Below are 16,665 nucleotides of genomic sequence, written 5' to 3'. Positions count from 1 at the left end.
AAGGTGAACAATCTCTCACACACACACGTGAGGAAGGGTGGTGGAAGACTGCTATGGTTTAGTTCCCACCACCTGTGTTACTTAAAGAAATACTTCACACCCTTAATAAATAAATGCTAACATTAAAGGCGTGTAGTGCAAACGCAGTCCTGTGGTTCTGAGCAACGCTGTCTCGGCTCTTCGGGTCTTCACGGGCTGGAGGATTCTGCCTCTGGTTTACTCCTTCTGGATCTGACTGGGCTCTCTGGGCTCAGGTGCGTCTGCCACATCCTCCCTGTCCCTCACCACTGGTAACTCCCCAGTTATTACGCAGACAGACATGTCAAACTGGGCCATTAAAGGAATAGTTTGGTGAAGCATCTCATTTACACAACTGCTGCCTAACCCCAAATACATTTGATGGTTCATGGTTTTAGTTTTTACACTGGTGTGGGGGGAGGGGCCTCGTGGTGGAGAAGCAGTATTTTACACTGGTGTGGGGGGAGGGGCCTCATGGTGGAGAAGCAGTATTTTACACTGGTGTGGGGGGAGGGGCCTCGTGGTGGAGAAGCAGTATTTTACACTGGTGTGGGGGGAGGGGCCTCGTGGTGGAGCAGCAGTATTTTACACTGGTGTGGGGGGAGGGGCCTCGTGGTGGAGAAGCAGTATTTTACACTGGTGTGGGGGGAGGGGCCTCGTGGTGGAGAAGCAGTATTTTACACTGGTGTGGGGGGAGGGGCCTCGTGGTGGAGAAGCAGTATTTTACACTGGTGTGGGAGGAGGGGTGGAGGAGGAGGGGCCTCGTGGTGGAGAAGCAGTATTTTACACTGCATGTCCCTTTCTGCATTTGTTTTGTTTGTTTTCTGCCTTTGTTCCTTCCCCAAACCGTTCCTTTAATTTTCATTCTCTGCCAGTTACATTTGCTTTTTGGGGTTAACCCTTTTAAAAGCCACTGCATGAACAAAACCTCATAATTTCCAGTGACCACGTTAAAGCAAACCATCAATCCGTTAAGACTGCTGAGTAGCTCGTATGCACAACTACATCAGCCACTCTGTAGAAGACAAGCACGCAAAACAAGCGAACATGCATCATGAGAGACTCTGGTGTAGATCAAGTCTGTAGACGAACAGAAAAACACATCATCAAAGAACCACGTAATTGTTATAAACGGGTTGCTTTTTATTATTGAATTGAAATACATAGTCTTCTGCACGATCGGCAGCCTAATGAGACATCTCTAGCAATATGAACAATGCTTTCAGCCTAAACATGCACAAACAGCTCTACACTAAAATGCCAAGACCAGTAGGGGGGGGGGGGTGCTGTGACGTGTGTGTGTGTGTGTGTGTGTGTGTGGTATTGCTGACTTGCGGAAGTTTCACAGCCGTCCGCCCAACATCTAATCATACACCTGGGCGTAAAGCCCGTGCCCCTCAAACGCTGCTTCAGCAAAGAGACACGGGAACAAACACAAGTGCCTGTTTGATCATACACATACATTTACCATTACTGTGTGTGTGTGTGTGTGTGTGTGTGTGTGCGTGCATGCACACGCACACCTATCAGGGTATTTGTATTTAAGACTTAAATTCAGGTGTGCGTGCGTTTCCGTGTCTTTAAGGCCCGTCTTTGGCAGCATTCTACTCTACAGCACATGCAGTGATCAGACCCAGAGTTGAAGGGGATGAGGGTTAAAGTGAACAGTAGCAGGTCTGAACCTGAACCATCAGAACGAGGTCCCGCGGGCCAGGGCGCACCCCTACACAGCCGAGCGGACACCTCCTTCCAAACAGCAATTCACCGCTTCACGTCTGTAGAACCACCAAACACCCAGAGACGAGGTGTGAGGAAACGGCGACAGAAAGAAAAGGCGTGTTTGAGTTTTCACTATTTGCTAACGCATGACTGGCATACAAGCAACATACAATGATGTGAAGCTGTTCATAGTGTTTAAAACAAGAATACAGAGACTGATAAACAGAAAGAAGCTCTCCGGGAGCTTACAGTGGCAAGATTCACACTGCCAAAAATACTTTAAAAGGGAATAAAACTCAGGATCTTAACAAGGCCCACTTTACAAAACTACAAGATACTTTTAAATAAAATTTATCCAGTACAAGCATCCAAATAAGACATCTTTTGTTTTCCTTAAAAAAAAAAATCAGCAAAGACATCTCGATAGAGAAATAACAGGAAACATTGATATGAACCTTTATGTTCCGCCCTGACAGCCACGTCTCTCGCTGTAAACTAGAAAACCCCCACACTGGAATGATTTTGGCACAGGTATAGAAGTCTAACGCAGATCCACAGAACCACAGTCCGCTGAGCAGTTCTGCTTAGAGCGGACCAGACCCTCCCTCCCCACAAACACGCCGTGGCCATCAAACGATCACGTCCGGCATTTCACTTTCATTTTGGCGGATGAAACAAAAATGGGGGGGGGGGGGGGGGGGAAGAGATGACAGGAAAAAAACAAATACATAGACGTCCCACATGGCCGTACGCTGACTGAATCTGCACCGAAGAGAAATACGATGGACGGAGGGTCTGTTGTTCTGGACTGAGCGCTGGAGGAAAACTCTGGGGCCGTTTCCGGGTTCTCGTCATTAGTGACACCGTAGCTCTTTGTTGCCACGCAAAGCCTTTTGAGAGACTGTTACCCAATCAGCACGAGCAATACAGCAAACCTGCATTTAACTGCATTTAACTAATCCCACAAAAAAAAAAAAAAAAAAAAAAAGAAAAAAAAGGAAGACTAAACCCCACACAGGGGCTGCACGACATCGCTGCAGTGAATGGTCACACGAGCTTCATGGCAAACATTAGTTTGTACAAGAATCTTGCTGAACTGGATCACAAGGGAAAGGAGAATATCCCAGGGCTTAGCTCCGCCCCCCCACGACCAGCGCCATGAGCTTGTGCGCTGGTCTTGGCCTCCACGACCTTGCGGGACGTCAGGACGATGCTCTGCTCGAGGAGAGCCCTCCTGTTGCTATGGGGCCGATTCGCAGTTTCGCGAGACCACCCGGCAGCCGCATCACGGCCCGGTTGTGGAGGGCCAGCGTCAGAGACGCATCCGAGAGTCATGAGGGACGGCACGGGGCACGACGCCATCCTGCTGTCTACTGCACCTCCGCCCGCTGGCCAGGGTCAGGGTGGAGCTACAGTCAGGGTGGAGCTAAGGTCAGGGTGGAGCTACGGTCAGGGTGGAGCTAAGGTATCCAAAGAATTTCTCACCGCTAAATAGAATTTCATTATTTTAGTGGGAGAACTCAACACGGGTTTTTTGCGACCACAGGATGACTGAGAACTTTTACGGAGCCCGAAGCACACACTACAGCGCCAGGCAACGAGCGGCCAATCAACACGTCACGTGATGGTGGGACGAGGGGGGAGGGGCTTATGTGGCACAGGACGACATTGGCTCCGTAGCTGTAATTTGTATCTTTATCTTCTCTCCAATGAAACCAATTTTGGCTTCACATAATCTGGTTTTGTTTTTTGTTTTTTTTGCTAGTGGTGGCAGAGAGATGAAACATTCAAGTTTTCCAGTTTTTCCCCCCTCAAGAGTTCTGGCTGAAGCATCACAACCCACTTGGCTGAAAAATGTTTTCAACAGCCCAATAAGTCTACAACATCTACGCCTGCTGTCTGAGAGGCCTCCCCAAACTCTCTCTCTCTTATTTCATTAATGTCCTGCTACCCCCAAACAAAATATGTATTCATAAGCCTTTCAGTCACAGGGAAGGACACAATTAGCTGTGGCCTTAACCTCTGACCTTTCAGCAAACTGAAAGCTATATATCAACCTTACTACCATTTCACCAGGCGATAAAATGGCTCAAAGGGCTTCAGGGGATTGGCGTGGTTGGGAGGTGTTGGGGGATTCCTAAAGGCTCCAGGGGATTGTGGGTAAAGAAGGCAGCAAGCTTACTGCTGGTGCAGACTCCCCAGGACAGAAAGCAGGGCTGGACTACGATCAGTATTTCAGCATGGGGGAAGTGGTGGAGGGGGGTGGTTCTGAACCAGGAGAGAACCAGTCAGTGTCCTGCATCTTACACACTCCAGGAAGACTTTGAGGAAAACGTGCTGTAACCTGCTGTACACGAGCAGTTTGTCAAAGTTTGCGTGCTGTGAGCACTGGAGAGGTTTTACGGGCGGGAGAATAGCACAAGGCAACCATGAAACTAACCAGCACCGACCAGAGATTCTGCTCCCACCACAAACACACAGACAGGTGTGGGACCGATATATTCATTCTCTCTCTCTCTCTCTCCCCCTCTCTCTCTCTCACACCCACACCCACTCTAGGAGGTTGGTGTGAGGGAAACAAAGGGGGAAAAAAAGCACGTCAAATTCCCTTTCCTTCAAAAAAAAAATTATAAAATAAAATAAAACTTTTATAAATCAAAATGCAACTTCCTTTAGAAAACATCATTATTTAAGTGCAACAATACATCAAATTTACAAATGAAAAGCATCCTTGGGACACGTGACGGGCTCCACGACGGTGCTGACCCGGTAGAGGACTGGGGCAGCACTGACCAAGGAGGCGCACGTCTGTGCAGAAGCGCTCACGTCAGGGGTGTACGCTTCGCCTCACGTGAACGACTCCCTGCCTGCCCTTACAGTATATGAGCATAAACAGACAAACACACACACACACACACACACACACATCCCATATTGCATTGAAATTTGGAGTATGATTTCATGGGCCAGAGATCAGTGGACCCTCCACCAACACTGTCATCATTAGCACGGTGAAAGACAGCAAGAGACGTGTATACATATTAGCATTAAGTATGAACGTAATGGTCAACACAGAGAAGACAGACGAGCGCTGAGCACACTGAGCACAGGACATTCTGGTATGGAAGAGGTACTCTGTCCAATCACAGCTTCAGCTGCATGGCTGAACATCCTTATATCCAATCACAGGAGCTGAGGGTGGTGCCGTATGGTTTGTCGATGGTGGCTCCTGATAGGTGGGACGAGCTAGTAGGCGGGGCACTTTTAAAGTCTCTAGAGCAACCGCTAACTGCTGCCCGAACTTCCATACTCCGCCGTAACGCACGACTTAGTTCGGCCGGGACTCCGAGTGGCAGAGTCGGCCACTTAGCGCTGGGAACACAACCGTCTAATTACGGATGTATAAATATGCCGGCGAGTCTCTCAGCAGGTCCGTACGGGTTCGCTCTGTTCCTGTCTGTGCAAAGACTGCGAGTGTGTGTAAGTGAGTTTCTGGTCCATTCAGAACCCCCCCCCCCCCCCCCCCCTTTCTGAGTCCGTTCTGTTCCTTGTTTCTCTCTGGCGTGGTGATCAGAGCCCCTGACGTGGTGTGCGGGAGGGGCATGTCCTGGCGTTTCCTGAAGATGTGTTTTCCGTGCTGGTGCTGCCCGAGTTTGGGGGGGGGGGGGGGGGGGGGCATGATTGGTGCTCTGATACAGATGGTGAGTATTTATAGAGGTGGCAGAGGGTGCATGATGAAAGATGGCTTCTTACTACACACAGGCTGTTTCCTGCTGGACACTGAAGACGTGCAAACCTACTGTGTGCTGCTAAAAGGTTTGTATGTGTGTGTGTGTGTGTGTGTGTGTGTGTGTATGATGATGATGATGATGATGGACATTGGCAGGTGATGAATACATGTGCATCAGTCCCAATTCATTTCTGAACTACAAAAACACCATGAGGAGAAACAAGCGAAACAGATTTGCTCCTTGCTGATCACAGCTGTAGTACATGGACCCAAAACTCAGATTCCCAGCATGCATCCCTCATTACAGAGGTACTAAAGGGGTCCATTCTAAATGGTGCAAAAATTCCTGAAGTGTTTCTCACCTCCCCTCCCTGCTCTTTAGATACAGTCACATGACCAAGACACTGATGGCCACAGGTGAGGGAGAAACCAGCCAATGGCAGCAAGATGCCTTGTCAGAAAAGAAAGACCCTTTTCCTCTCTTCTCTTTTATTCTAGAGCTGCAGTTCAAAAGTGATGAGGGTGAGGGCAGGTTTGGGAGGAGCCATGGGTCAGGCCATGTGACGTGGGAGGAGCCGGGTTCCATGGGAGTAGGTGTGGGGGCGGAGCTGGGTTCCATGAGAGCAGGTGTGGGGGGCGGAGCCGGGTTCCATGAGTGAAGGAGTGGGGGCGGAGCCGGGTTCCATGAGTGAAGGAGTGGGGGCGGAGCCGGGTTCCATGAGAGCAGGAGTGGGGGCGGAGCCAGGTTCCGTGAGTGAAGGAGTGGGGGCGGAGCCAGGTTCCATGAGAGCAGGTGTGGGGGCGGAGCCAGGTTCCATGAGAGCAGGTGTGGGGGCGGAGCCGGGTGCCTAAAGTGCAACTCATGGGGAAAGATGTGGGGGTCCTGTGAGGGCTGCGGTGCTGTAGATGCTTGAGGGCGTGTCCGCAGCATCAGGGGCGGGACCTGCACGGAGGAAGAGGAGCGAGAAGACCAATGAAAACCCTCAGTAACGAACCACGACCTCGAGCTGAGGACTTCCTTCACGGTCATGAAATCAGCTACCGAGAAGTCCAAGAGAACCTGCTTCATCTGTGTTCATGGGTTCTCACACCTATTTTACACTGGTCATGCATCGTGGGTGTGAGGGCTAAAACAAACCTCTGTGCGTGCGGTATGGAGCGACCGGTCAGTTGTCGAGATGGCGTCCGCTCCAAGCACGCCCCCTGCTGGACCACGCCCCTCGCGCTCCGGGTCGCTCAGACGCATCCGGGTCACCTGACGGCTGCTTCCTCCAGGCGCCGGGCGAGGGGGAAGTGTCACCACCGGCCTGGTCACAGAGCACAGGACGCATTCACTCACGCCAGCCGCACGGCCCAGCAAGCCTCCCTCTTCATCCGTCTACTTAACTGGAACACCTCTTGTGTGTCAGAATTCACTGACGTTCAGAATACACATAAAGTTGATCTGATATCATGAAGATAATCATTTCATACTCAGGGTCTATAAGAAAGCGAAGACCCAAACTCATTCCAGGACTACAAGGATCTACAATCACTATCTGAATTTTATATCTCAATAAATGTTAATTCAATAAATACACTTTTGTGAACAAATGGTATAATCAAGCCTAATCTTGGTCTATACTATAATTTCAGTGAATCTCCATTAATCTCAATTTAGCACTCATCTTGGTCTGGGAACAGCCTGAAGTGCACATAATGCATAGGAGAGCACTGCTTTTCAGGATTAGCTCAACCTCAACACTGCAGTAATCTGCCATGGATTACCTAGAGGTGGCAAGTGGATGAAGTTAAAAGGTAAACAATTGAAATTACACTGATGCCCATTTTTGGAAAGATTCAGTTGGTGGGAAAACCAACATAGGAATAGAAATCGCACGTTTTAGAAAATCTGGACTTGGCCTTAAGGCAGATCAGAAAATACATGGTTCATGGCTTGATTTATTTAAAATAATAATCCATCCTGCTTCTAAAAGATTGAGATACCAACCAACCAATCATCAAGTGGTAAAAGCCCTCTCTTCATTATGTTGGGCAAACCGGAGGCATCGAGCTACACAGCACAGCTTTGGGTTTGTTTACAGTAAGTGCCGAGCTACAGAACACTTGGAGTAGTTCCAGTGGTGGCTGCCATCGGGTTGGTGGCAACAGACCCACGCTAATCACCTCTAATGGGCCCTCAGGCCACTGGGACCAGAGGAGTGGCGCACAGGAAACCTGTAACAACGCCACGGCCACCGAACGGGTAGGCAAGAGGAGGCAACTTCCTGTCTGACACGGGAGGGTCTGGGAGCAGGAAATGAGCGATGCTGTGTCTAAGACACGGCCTGGGTGTCACGGCAACTTCCGCTTGGAGTTAGCCAAGCCTGTTCCTCTCCTGCAGCAAAGCCGACCTCTGGTCACAAAAGGCAAAGCACTCTGGCATGCGGAACCAGCAACGAAATTTTGAGGTTCTGACTGACCGTGGCTCTCTGAAACTAAAAGATGAAATCGTATTCGTCCAAATGCGTTTACAAAACACGAGTTAAAAGACTAATCTTAAAGCATCATTTAAAGAAAGTGGAACACAATGAAGAAATCAAACACAGAGTAATCAAACACAGAGAACATATTTTGCACGTATGTCCTCAGTATCCCGGCAGCTGACAGGATGCACTGAATGGTAACAAAGTTACACCCGTCAAGCCCAGCCGAGGCAGATGCATGCTGGGAAAGAAAGCTTGCAATAACCTCTCACAGCTCTATGGGAAGTCTCATTCATTACTAACCGGCATTCTCTAAGGTAATTTATGGCATGCATGCAACACACTGCATATTACTATAAACGTTTTGTGTGACGGAGCCTGACACAGTCGGGCCAGACAGCTCTGTGTTACTCCCTGGGCAACGGAAACGCAGGAACCTTCAGCTAAATACTGTAAAAAATTTATGAGGCACATTAAAAAGGCAATAATTAATAAATCCAACGTGCGTTGAATGCACTGCAGTGACTACTGAAATCCTCAGTGCACAGACGATGTTAAATCAATCTGAAAAACGTCATGTGAGCAATATAATTTTTTACTTAGCAACTCTTAACTTATTTTGCAGATTTTTGCGGGACATAATGTTCTCAAATCAGCAACCCAGTACTAAAATTAGCTCACTCGTGCAACAATTTATCAGTACAGCTTTCATATTTTCTGTCCCTCATTCTGATTTTTAAGATGTCTGGTAACACGGTATTCTGCAAGTATAGTCTTGGTTTGAAAGAGAATCTCAATGACTTTTCCAGATAAACCAGTCTCTGACAATCTCTGATATAATCTCTGACAATCTCTGACATGCAGGGAAGCAATTCTAAGAGTATATCAGAGTCTTCACACTGACTCCAGATCAGAAGGTCGAAACCATCATACTATAATTCTGCACCAATCACGCAAACCTGTCACTATGGCAACTATCCCATATCATCACAGGCATAGGTCTCCATGTCATGCTATGCTTCTGCTACAGTTCCTGTATTTGAGAAGACGCTGGTCTCTGGTTCATAAAAGACATCTGTAACCCTTCTGTGGACAGGCAGACACAGAGGGACCATCTGGAAAGATTAGCCTAAACAAACTGAAAATCACTCAACATACTTAGACCATTGTTACCTTGGTTACAGTTGTGAACTTACAACAATGTGACAACAATAAATCTATCGATTTCAAGGGGGAAATTGTTGTTGTTACTGATTCATTAGTAAAGTGATAATCATCACTCACACCATTTTGTGAAAGGAAAGGCCCTATTTCTGAAGATAATACTCTGAGGTTTTAACCAGGAGTCAACAATAAGGGTTTGAAGTTTGAAAAAGCTGTGTATATTCCTGAGCATAGTACCAGTGTGTGTGTGTGTGTGTGTGTGTGTGTGTGTGTGTGTGTGTGGAGGGGGAACCCGGTTGGAGGTTGGTCCTATAACCATTTAAGTTGGCCTCAGTGTGTATTCAGAAGTACCAGCATGCACAATTTACAGTGAATCGGGCTTAATTTGCAAAAGCGCACTGCTAGCACCCCAGAAACTGCTGCGTGGTGGTTCGTTTTTGGACCGAGCGGTGTGTGTGCTGTTTCTCAGGGCTGCCCCGCAGTGCGTGGGGCAGAAGGGGTTGGCATGCCACGTGGCAGAAGTCCTGGCACACACACCGTCTGCCCCAGCAGCAGACCCCCCCCCCCCGCCACTCCTGAAACGCTCCACAAACACCTGGGAAGCAGCCATTGATCGTTAGAGGAGCAGAACGCAACAGAGGCGGTTAGAGGACTTGGGCCAAATCCCACTGGACAACAGAGACACAATGAAGGACTGAACACTGCAGTTCCAGCACTGCTAGCAATGCGTTTTTTCTCTTTTTCTTTTTTCACCAGCTGGTCTTACCGCCCACAAGAACTTAACGACTGAAAGCGAATGAACGGAAGCGATATTTTAACATGACCATGAATGTGTTAACCTCCACTTGAGCATGTTCAGAAACTCAGTGAAGCAGCGAGCTTTCATAAATGAAATTTATTTTATGAAGCTGGAATATTTTGTGATCATTAGAAAGAGGAATGTTTAGTACTGTACTGAACTGCATTCTGGGTTAATTAGAGGGAGGGCCAGTTAGTACCACTACACGGAGTATGAAACCTAATTCGAGGCGAGATCATCTGTGCTACTGTGACCTAAAACACCCCACGGGCTTCTCTATACACTTGGGCAAAAGGCTTCAAATTCACATGGGAAGAAACCCTCACCATCCCTGAGAAAACAGGACACAGCTTTAGCACCATTCCCAAAAACAGACTCCAAGACCACCATCTCAGAAAACTCAAAGATCTTCGGCCACTTTTCCTGCACATATGCTAACGTAAAGAACTAGAGTAGGCAGAATTGATCCCCAATGCACAGTGCACCTATTGAGCCTCAGGCCTCTGAACAAAGTTCAAACATAACCTTTGGTTCCTCTTACAGTTTAACAATTGTTTCTTTATAAGTGTCTTGGCATGCGAAAAAAATGGAAGAAATGTAATTTAGCCACAAGCCTCTAAAAACACGACGACAGTCCAAGTTATAAAAATACAACCCAAGTGCTGCAAGCTTGATGAAAAGGGTTCAATGGTCTGGTTACATGTAGATTAAACTACCAAACACCGCAGGTCTACAATTACCCTAGGTCAGAAAAAGCACAGCATCTTAGCAGGCTGTGTTTTCTGCTTACGGATCAGGAGCAGCAGGAAGCCGAGTCTTGGGGCTCCTCTCTGGGTTTTTCTAACCTTTTCATCCCCACTGAAATCTTTTCAGCCCACTGGTTAATCTCCCCCCCCCCAAATTCGCCACTGCTCCAGAACATTACCAGTGCAGCTGTCCAAATCACTGCAGTGTACTGTGGTGGCCAAAACAAAGCCACCGCATACATATTTTCAGACTTACATGTAAAACAAAATTCTGCTGACACTGCTGTCCCTTTTTAGGGTAAGCATGGCTGTACAGGTCTTATGATGGCAAATTAGAGTGATTATGATTAGAATGATGATTACGAGGATTATAAATGCTTCCGTCCAACTCTATTATTTAGACTTGTGTTGGAGGAGCCTTACATTTGTAAAGCTGTGTTGTGGCAACGTGTGCTGTAAATAGTGCTACATTAATATGTTTGACTTTTCTTTTGCTTTGGAGAGTACATGAAAAATTCCAAAACCTGAAAATACTAAAGAAATGTTTTCATCTTCCATAGCCTATTAAACATTCTCACTTTCTTAAACCAACCTAAAGCATATTTAAGCATTCTGCAGTTTACTGTAAATCAAAATCAATAATTATAAAAAAAAAGCTAACAGTATCAGCCTCCTCAGTTTTTTTTGCTGCCTACGAACATAAGTACATATACTAAGAAATCAAGAAACAATCGTTGAACAATGGCTTGTTCTGTAGCTCTCTCCCTATGAAACAAAACACTATCTGCTGCAACCCGAACAAAAAATGTGTCTTTGCCACTCCCACCACAGTCACCCTTAGCACAAAACAGATAAAGCATTCCCTCGAGAAACTGTACTATTATCCGCTTACAGCTTGAAAAGGAAAATTAAAAAAATACTGCAAAGGAACTAAAAATATCTCCACCTTTGGAAGCCACTGCAATGGATCATAATATACTCTAACCTAATCACAGCGTCATGAGAATGGATGTCAAAAAATAAAAAACGAGCACTTGGGAATATATGTATGACTTCCAGAGCCATAAACAGGTGATAAAACAATACGTTTTTGACTACATCAACGTTTTTGACTACTCAATTATGAATTGAGTTCATAATGTTGGTTATGAACTCAATTTCAGCCAGTAATTCAAATTATATATGACTGCGCAAACTCATAGCAAGTGGACAACAAAACCTATAATTTAATATAGCCTTTAAAAGTTTGGTAGGTATGTGAAACGTAATATCAAGTTCAAGGCAATACTGTGTTGTTTGAACATTAGTCATGGACCTTCTAGATCCGACAATCTAGATCTGTTTAATAAAGAAAAGGCAGTACACACCATGGGTGGTTTCCGTATCCTCGGCATTTCCTGTGCGGTGACTGGCTCATGAGGGATACACCTCTGAGAGCCGACATCCAGTGGTGATACAGCAGTCTTGATCCTACGCAATGGCTCTAGAACATCTTTAGATGTATTTGGGTTGCTGATCCTACGCATGTACACCTCTGCCGGGCTTGGCTTTATACCTCGTGTGGTCGTATTGGAGGACGGTGAAGCTTCCTCTGTATCCAGGACTGTGGTAGCTCTGTACGCCCGCCATGTTGTGGTGGATTCCAGTTCGTCCTCCGAGCCGTCTTGCCTCACGCCCTGAGACAGCTCGTCCACGGAGGCTGCCCCTCGACTCCTCCAAGCACTCCTCACGGTCACGTTCCTCATCTCCGACACACTGTCGTCCTGGGATGAGTGCTGGCTGTTGCTGTGTGTCCTCCAGCTGGTGACTGTGGTGGTGGTGCTGCTGTTATTGCTACTCTCAAACCCAGGTTCAGCATCGTGGATGTCGGAGACCGTCTCGGGCGACTGAAAACTGTGGCCGCTTCGGGGCAGAACGGTCGTTTCCACACGAGACGTCTCCAAGACGCCAGGAGGATCGGTCCCGTCGCGGTCGCCCTCGCCCGGCCGAATAGCGATATCACTTTTGGGAATTGAGATTTCGTAGGGGATTGAGACGCTGCCCCTGCTGTCGCTGCTGGGTCCAATTACAATGTTGCTGGTGGAGGTGTGGCGCTCCTTGGACGAAGGTTCACTTGAGACGCTGCTGCTCCGACTGCTGGTCCGTGAAGAGCCCGGGTCATTGGGGTAGAATGTGATGCTGCTGGTCATCTTGTTAGATTTGGTGGAGATTTTGGACTTCTCATTTGGAGACACCGGTTCAGCTCTCCTTCCTGACATCACTTCCTTCACGTCATACTCCATGATGGCCGGTTTGATGACTGCCTTAGAGCGCAACGCTTCCCTTGGACTGCACACCCGCTGGATCTCAATTCCAGAGGTTGTCTGAACTGGTTCCTGAGATCCTCCTTCTGTCATCAGAGCCCTGTGCTGCTCCTCGTCATAAGAGCTCCTTGCAGACGATCCACCGGAATGAGAATGCTGCAGCCGGGAGTATCTGGAATACCTGGAGTTTGTTGTTTTATCACCTAAAACAGACGTTGTAGTGTCTCGCTCTCTCACGGAGTGCTTTGACTCCATGGACTCAGTTTCCGAGGCTGAGGAGTGACCCTCAGAAACAAGATCACTGGAACCTGTTGGGGTTGTGTAGGTTCTATAGGCCGTGCAAGACCCATTTGCCTGGGACGGATTCAACACCGCAACTGACTCCTGTGTAGGACATAAAGACTCGGAGACAGAGGATTTTCCAGGTAGGGAGGCACTAACAATTTGAGCTTGTTTACTTGAGCTGTTTACAGCTAGATCAGAACTGGTTGACTCGCAGTCACTCCCAGTGCACAACCTGGAGAATTTATCCGCCTTCATCTTCTTGCTTTCGTTGTCTCCGGGCTTCTTGGATGCCTTGCCAGGCTTTTGGTCATTGGCAGCAGGGGGGTATCGGCTAAGGACCGAAACCTTCTTGTTGTCGCTCGATGAGCTGGTTGTGGGATGAAAAGCACTTGCAGGTTTTTCTTCAACACCCTTGCCATCTTTCAGACTGTCAGCACTGTGTGAAGATCCAGTTTTCGCCCCAGTTTTCTTGGGCATGTGGGCAGGACTTAGTGCCCTCCGTGGAGACTTTGGGGAATTCTCCACAGAGTGGTTGAGGTTAGTTATTGGTTTCCTCTGCTGAGATGAGGTATCTCTAGTCTTAAACTTTGTAACCGTCTCTGGAGAAGCAACATTCCTTGGCTTCTGCTTTTCCGCCCTGAAACCTCCTCGCACATGGAGCTCCTCGTTGTCCGCCTTGCCGTTCTCAAGAACTCTCGCTGTGCTGGAAACTGCAGAGCTTCCATTACTGCTGTTGCTGAAAAGCTTTGTCTTGAGCTGCTCAACTTGGTCACTCAGGGCTTGGCTGCGGCTCTTCTCCTGCCGAAACCTTTCTGCCAGCTCAGTGTTCTTGAATTCTGTGTTTTTCAAGTCCTCCTCCACCATCTCCAGCTGCTTCAGACGACTTTTTAACTTCTCGATTTCCTGCGTAAGATCTTTGATCTTGTTGTCCTCGTGGCCCTCTAGGCTGTTTTTCTCATTCTCCGATTTGTTCCTTAAGCCAACGTCATCCACGATCTCTTCAATCCGCAGATCTCTGGACTCATTGAAGCCGTGGACCGATGACCCGAATTTGGCCTTCTGCCGCTCAAGCTTCTCGGTCAGTTTGAGAATAATCTTTTCATCCTCTCTCTGCTTTTCCAGAAGCCTTTTGCGTTCCACCACAAATGTCTGAGCTAGGCCTTTCAGTTTCTCCATCTCTGCAGTCAGGGCCTGCTCCGTCCTGCTCAGTCGAGCCTCGGTGGAGTCCACCTCCTTCACTCGGGCCTTGAGAGTCTCCAGCTCAGACGAGAGCTTCCTTGTGAGGTTCTTCTCCTCATTAAGGCTGAGGCCAAGCTGAGCGCAGTCCGACTTGCTCTTCCCAAAGGCCTCCTCCAGCTTCTCCAGTTCAGTCATCCGGCGTTGAAGGTGCTCAATCTCTGCCTTAAGGTCCTTGGTCAGGTTCTCCTCAGCCTCCAGCTTCTCCTTCACCAAACGACAGAGGTCTTCCGCCTTCCTTACCTCCTCGTCTTTCCCCTCGATTTTGAGCACTCTCTTCCGAAGTACTTCGACATCTCCAAGTAAGGAGGAGTTACTGCCCTCAGCTTGAATGATCTTGTCTTGGATATCTAAAAGCTCGTCCTCGGCCTTCTGGAGTTTATTTGTTGCTTCCTCAAGCTCATCAGGCGCCGACCCAAGCTCTGAAGCTTGTGCCTCAGGTGGCGGCTGGATGTGTCCTTGTAGTCCGTCATAGTGATATATGGTACTAATCGACTGTAAGCTCTGAATGCTGCCTTTTTGGAAGGGTACACATTTGCGTGGCGGAGTTTTAATGATTCCTATGGGAGTCCACAGAGAGAGAATACAAGGCGTCTGTGCTCGGTCCCCGAGTCCACACTCCAACTTCACTGTAGCGTAATCCTCAGATGACACGACTGCAGGTAAGCCAGGTCTTAATCACCTAAAAGACAAAAAAAAAAACAAACAAAAAAACATTGAAGGTGGTATTACAATTTGCATTCAGGAAGTAGACAAAGAAGATAACTTGATCACAATCTTTTCAGCGAGGAATGAGTGTGTGTGTGTGTGTGTGTGTGTGTGTGCGTGTGTGCGTGCATGCGTGTGTGCGTGCATGCGTGCGTGCGTGAGAGAGAGAGAGGGAGAATCCTAACAGCCGTAATGTTGACCAACCACACTCAGCCCGTCAAATTCGGAGGACGCGCGTTAACCCTTTTTACAGGATTCTCCGTTTCAGCCGATGGCTTTTGGAACCAGAGAACACTTAGAGGAAGAAAGCAGGGGTAAACGGGCAGCTTGACACCTTCAATAAAATGACATCCATTTACTGCCAGAATATGTACCGACATCAGCACATCTCGATGACCCAACAACCTTCTGCATGGCCACCTCCTGGCAACTGCCACAGCAATGGCTTTTTCTAAATGTGTTCAAACTCAGGACCAAAATTAGAACGCCATTAGAACCATTTTGGGCAGCCACAGCAATGTCGTCCTATACATAGAGCTCTGGAAATAATATCACTTAGCACTGTTTAGACATGCTTCTGATTCTAATTTTGAAATGCTGTAAAAAGCAGTCATTTTGCTTTGTTGATCCTTTAATTCACTGTACATGCTATCTGAGTAGTAAGGCCACGGTTAATTCTCTCTCTCACTCATGCGCACACACATGCACCCCCCCCCCCCCCCCCCACACACATTTAACAAATAAAGACCTTGGAACAGCTACAAAAATCTGATAAAACAGAGTGAGGAGAGCCATTACCATAAAGAGCATTTAAAAAACGCTTATTCTTAAGCAGGCCAGAGGGCTAGCGGTGTGCAGCAAGTCTGTGGAGTGAATGAACAGAATGTATAGAGTGGAGCTGTCAGTGGAGACTCTCCCGTTTCCTGCTCATGAAAGATTTAAGGCCTGATTTCTGCCCCACCCCCCCACCCCTCCCCCTCCACTCTGGGGGCTTTCACTGTCCACCTCCACCGTCTCATAAACGATATGGACAGAGGGCGCAGAGCTCCGCGGGTGTGAGAACAATGCCTTATTGAACCAGACAGCCCGTCCTCTCACCTACAGGCCGTTACCCATCTGCGTACCACAAAGTCACGTAGTGGCTCGCGGCTCGAATCACTACGTAAACGCAGCACGGATCACTACGTTAACGCAGCACGGATCACTACGTTAACGCAGCTCGGATCACTACGTTAACGCAGCTCGGATCACTACGTTAACGCAGCTCGGATCACTACGTTTAACGCAGCTCGGATCACTACGTTAACGCAGCTCAGCTCAGATCACTACGTTAACGCAGCTCAGCTCAGATCACTACGTTAACGCACCACACCTCACTACATTAACACAGCACACAATACAACAAAGCACCCACGTGATTCCCATGGTTTTGCATAAGCTTATTTAATATATTACACATCGGCACACTCCAGGACTATTTTGTGCCATTGTG

General features: G+C 47.9%; 2 protein-coding genes across 2 annotated transcripts in view; one reads left to right on the top strand and one right to left on the bottom strand.

Moving 5' to 3' along the window:
- The window catches only part of kdm1a (lysine (K)-specific demethylase 1a), a 58,735-nt gene that overhangs the window by 22,755 nt on the left and 19,315 nt on the right, over nt 1-16,665 (top strand). The gene's annotated exons all lie outside the window — the stretch shown is intronic.
- Nucleotides 2,434-15,140, bottom strand: luzp1 (leucine zipper protein 1). The gene is given in 4 exon segments (XM_076992040.1): nt 2,434-6,410; nt 6,606-6,774; nt 12,009-14,872; nt 14,875-15,140. Coding segments are annotated over 3 exon segments (3,069 nt in total). The 5' UTR covers nt 14,939-15,140; the 3' UTR covers nt 2,434-6,410; nt 6,606-6,633.

The sequence above is a fragment of the Brachyhypopomus gauderio genome, unplaced genomic scaffold, assembly GCF_052324685.1.
Source record: "Brachyhypopomus gauderio isolate BG-103 unplaced genomic scaffold, BGAUD_0.2 sc89, whole genome shotgun sequence".
Lineage (NCBI taxonomy): Eukaryota > Metazoa > Chordata > Actinopteri > Gymnotiformes > Hypopomidae > Brachyhypopomus > Brachyhypopomus gauderio.
The sequence above is the reverse complement of the archived record's forward strand: the minus strand, read 5'-3'. Positions and strand labels throughout refer to the sequence as shown.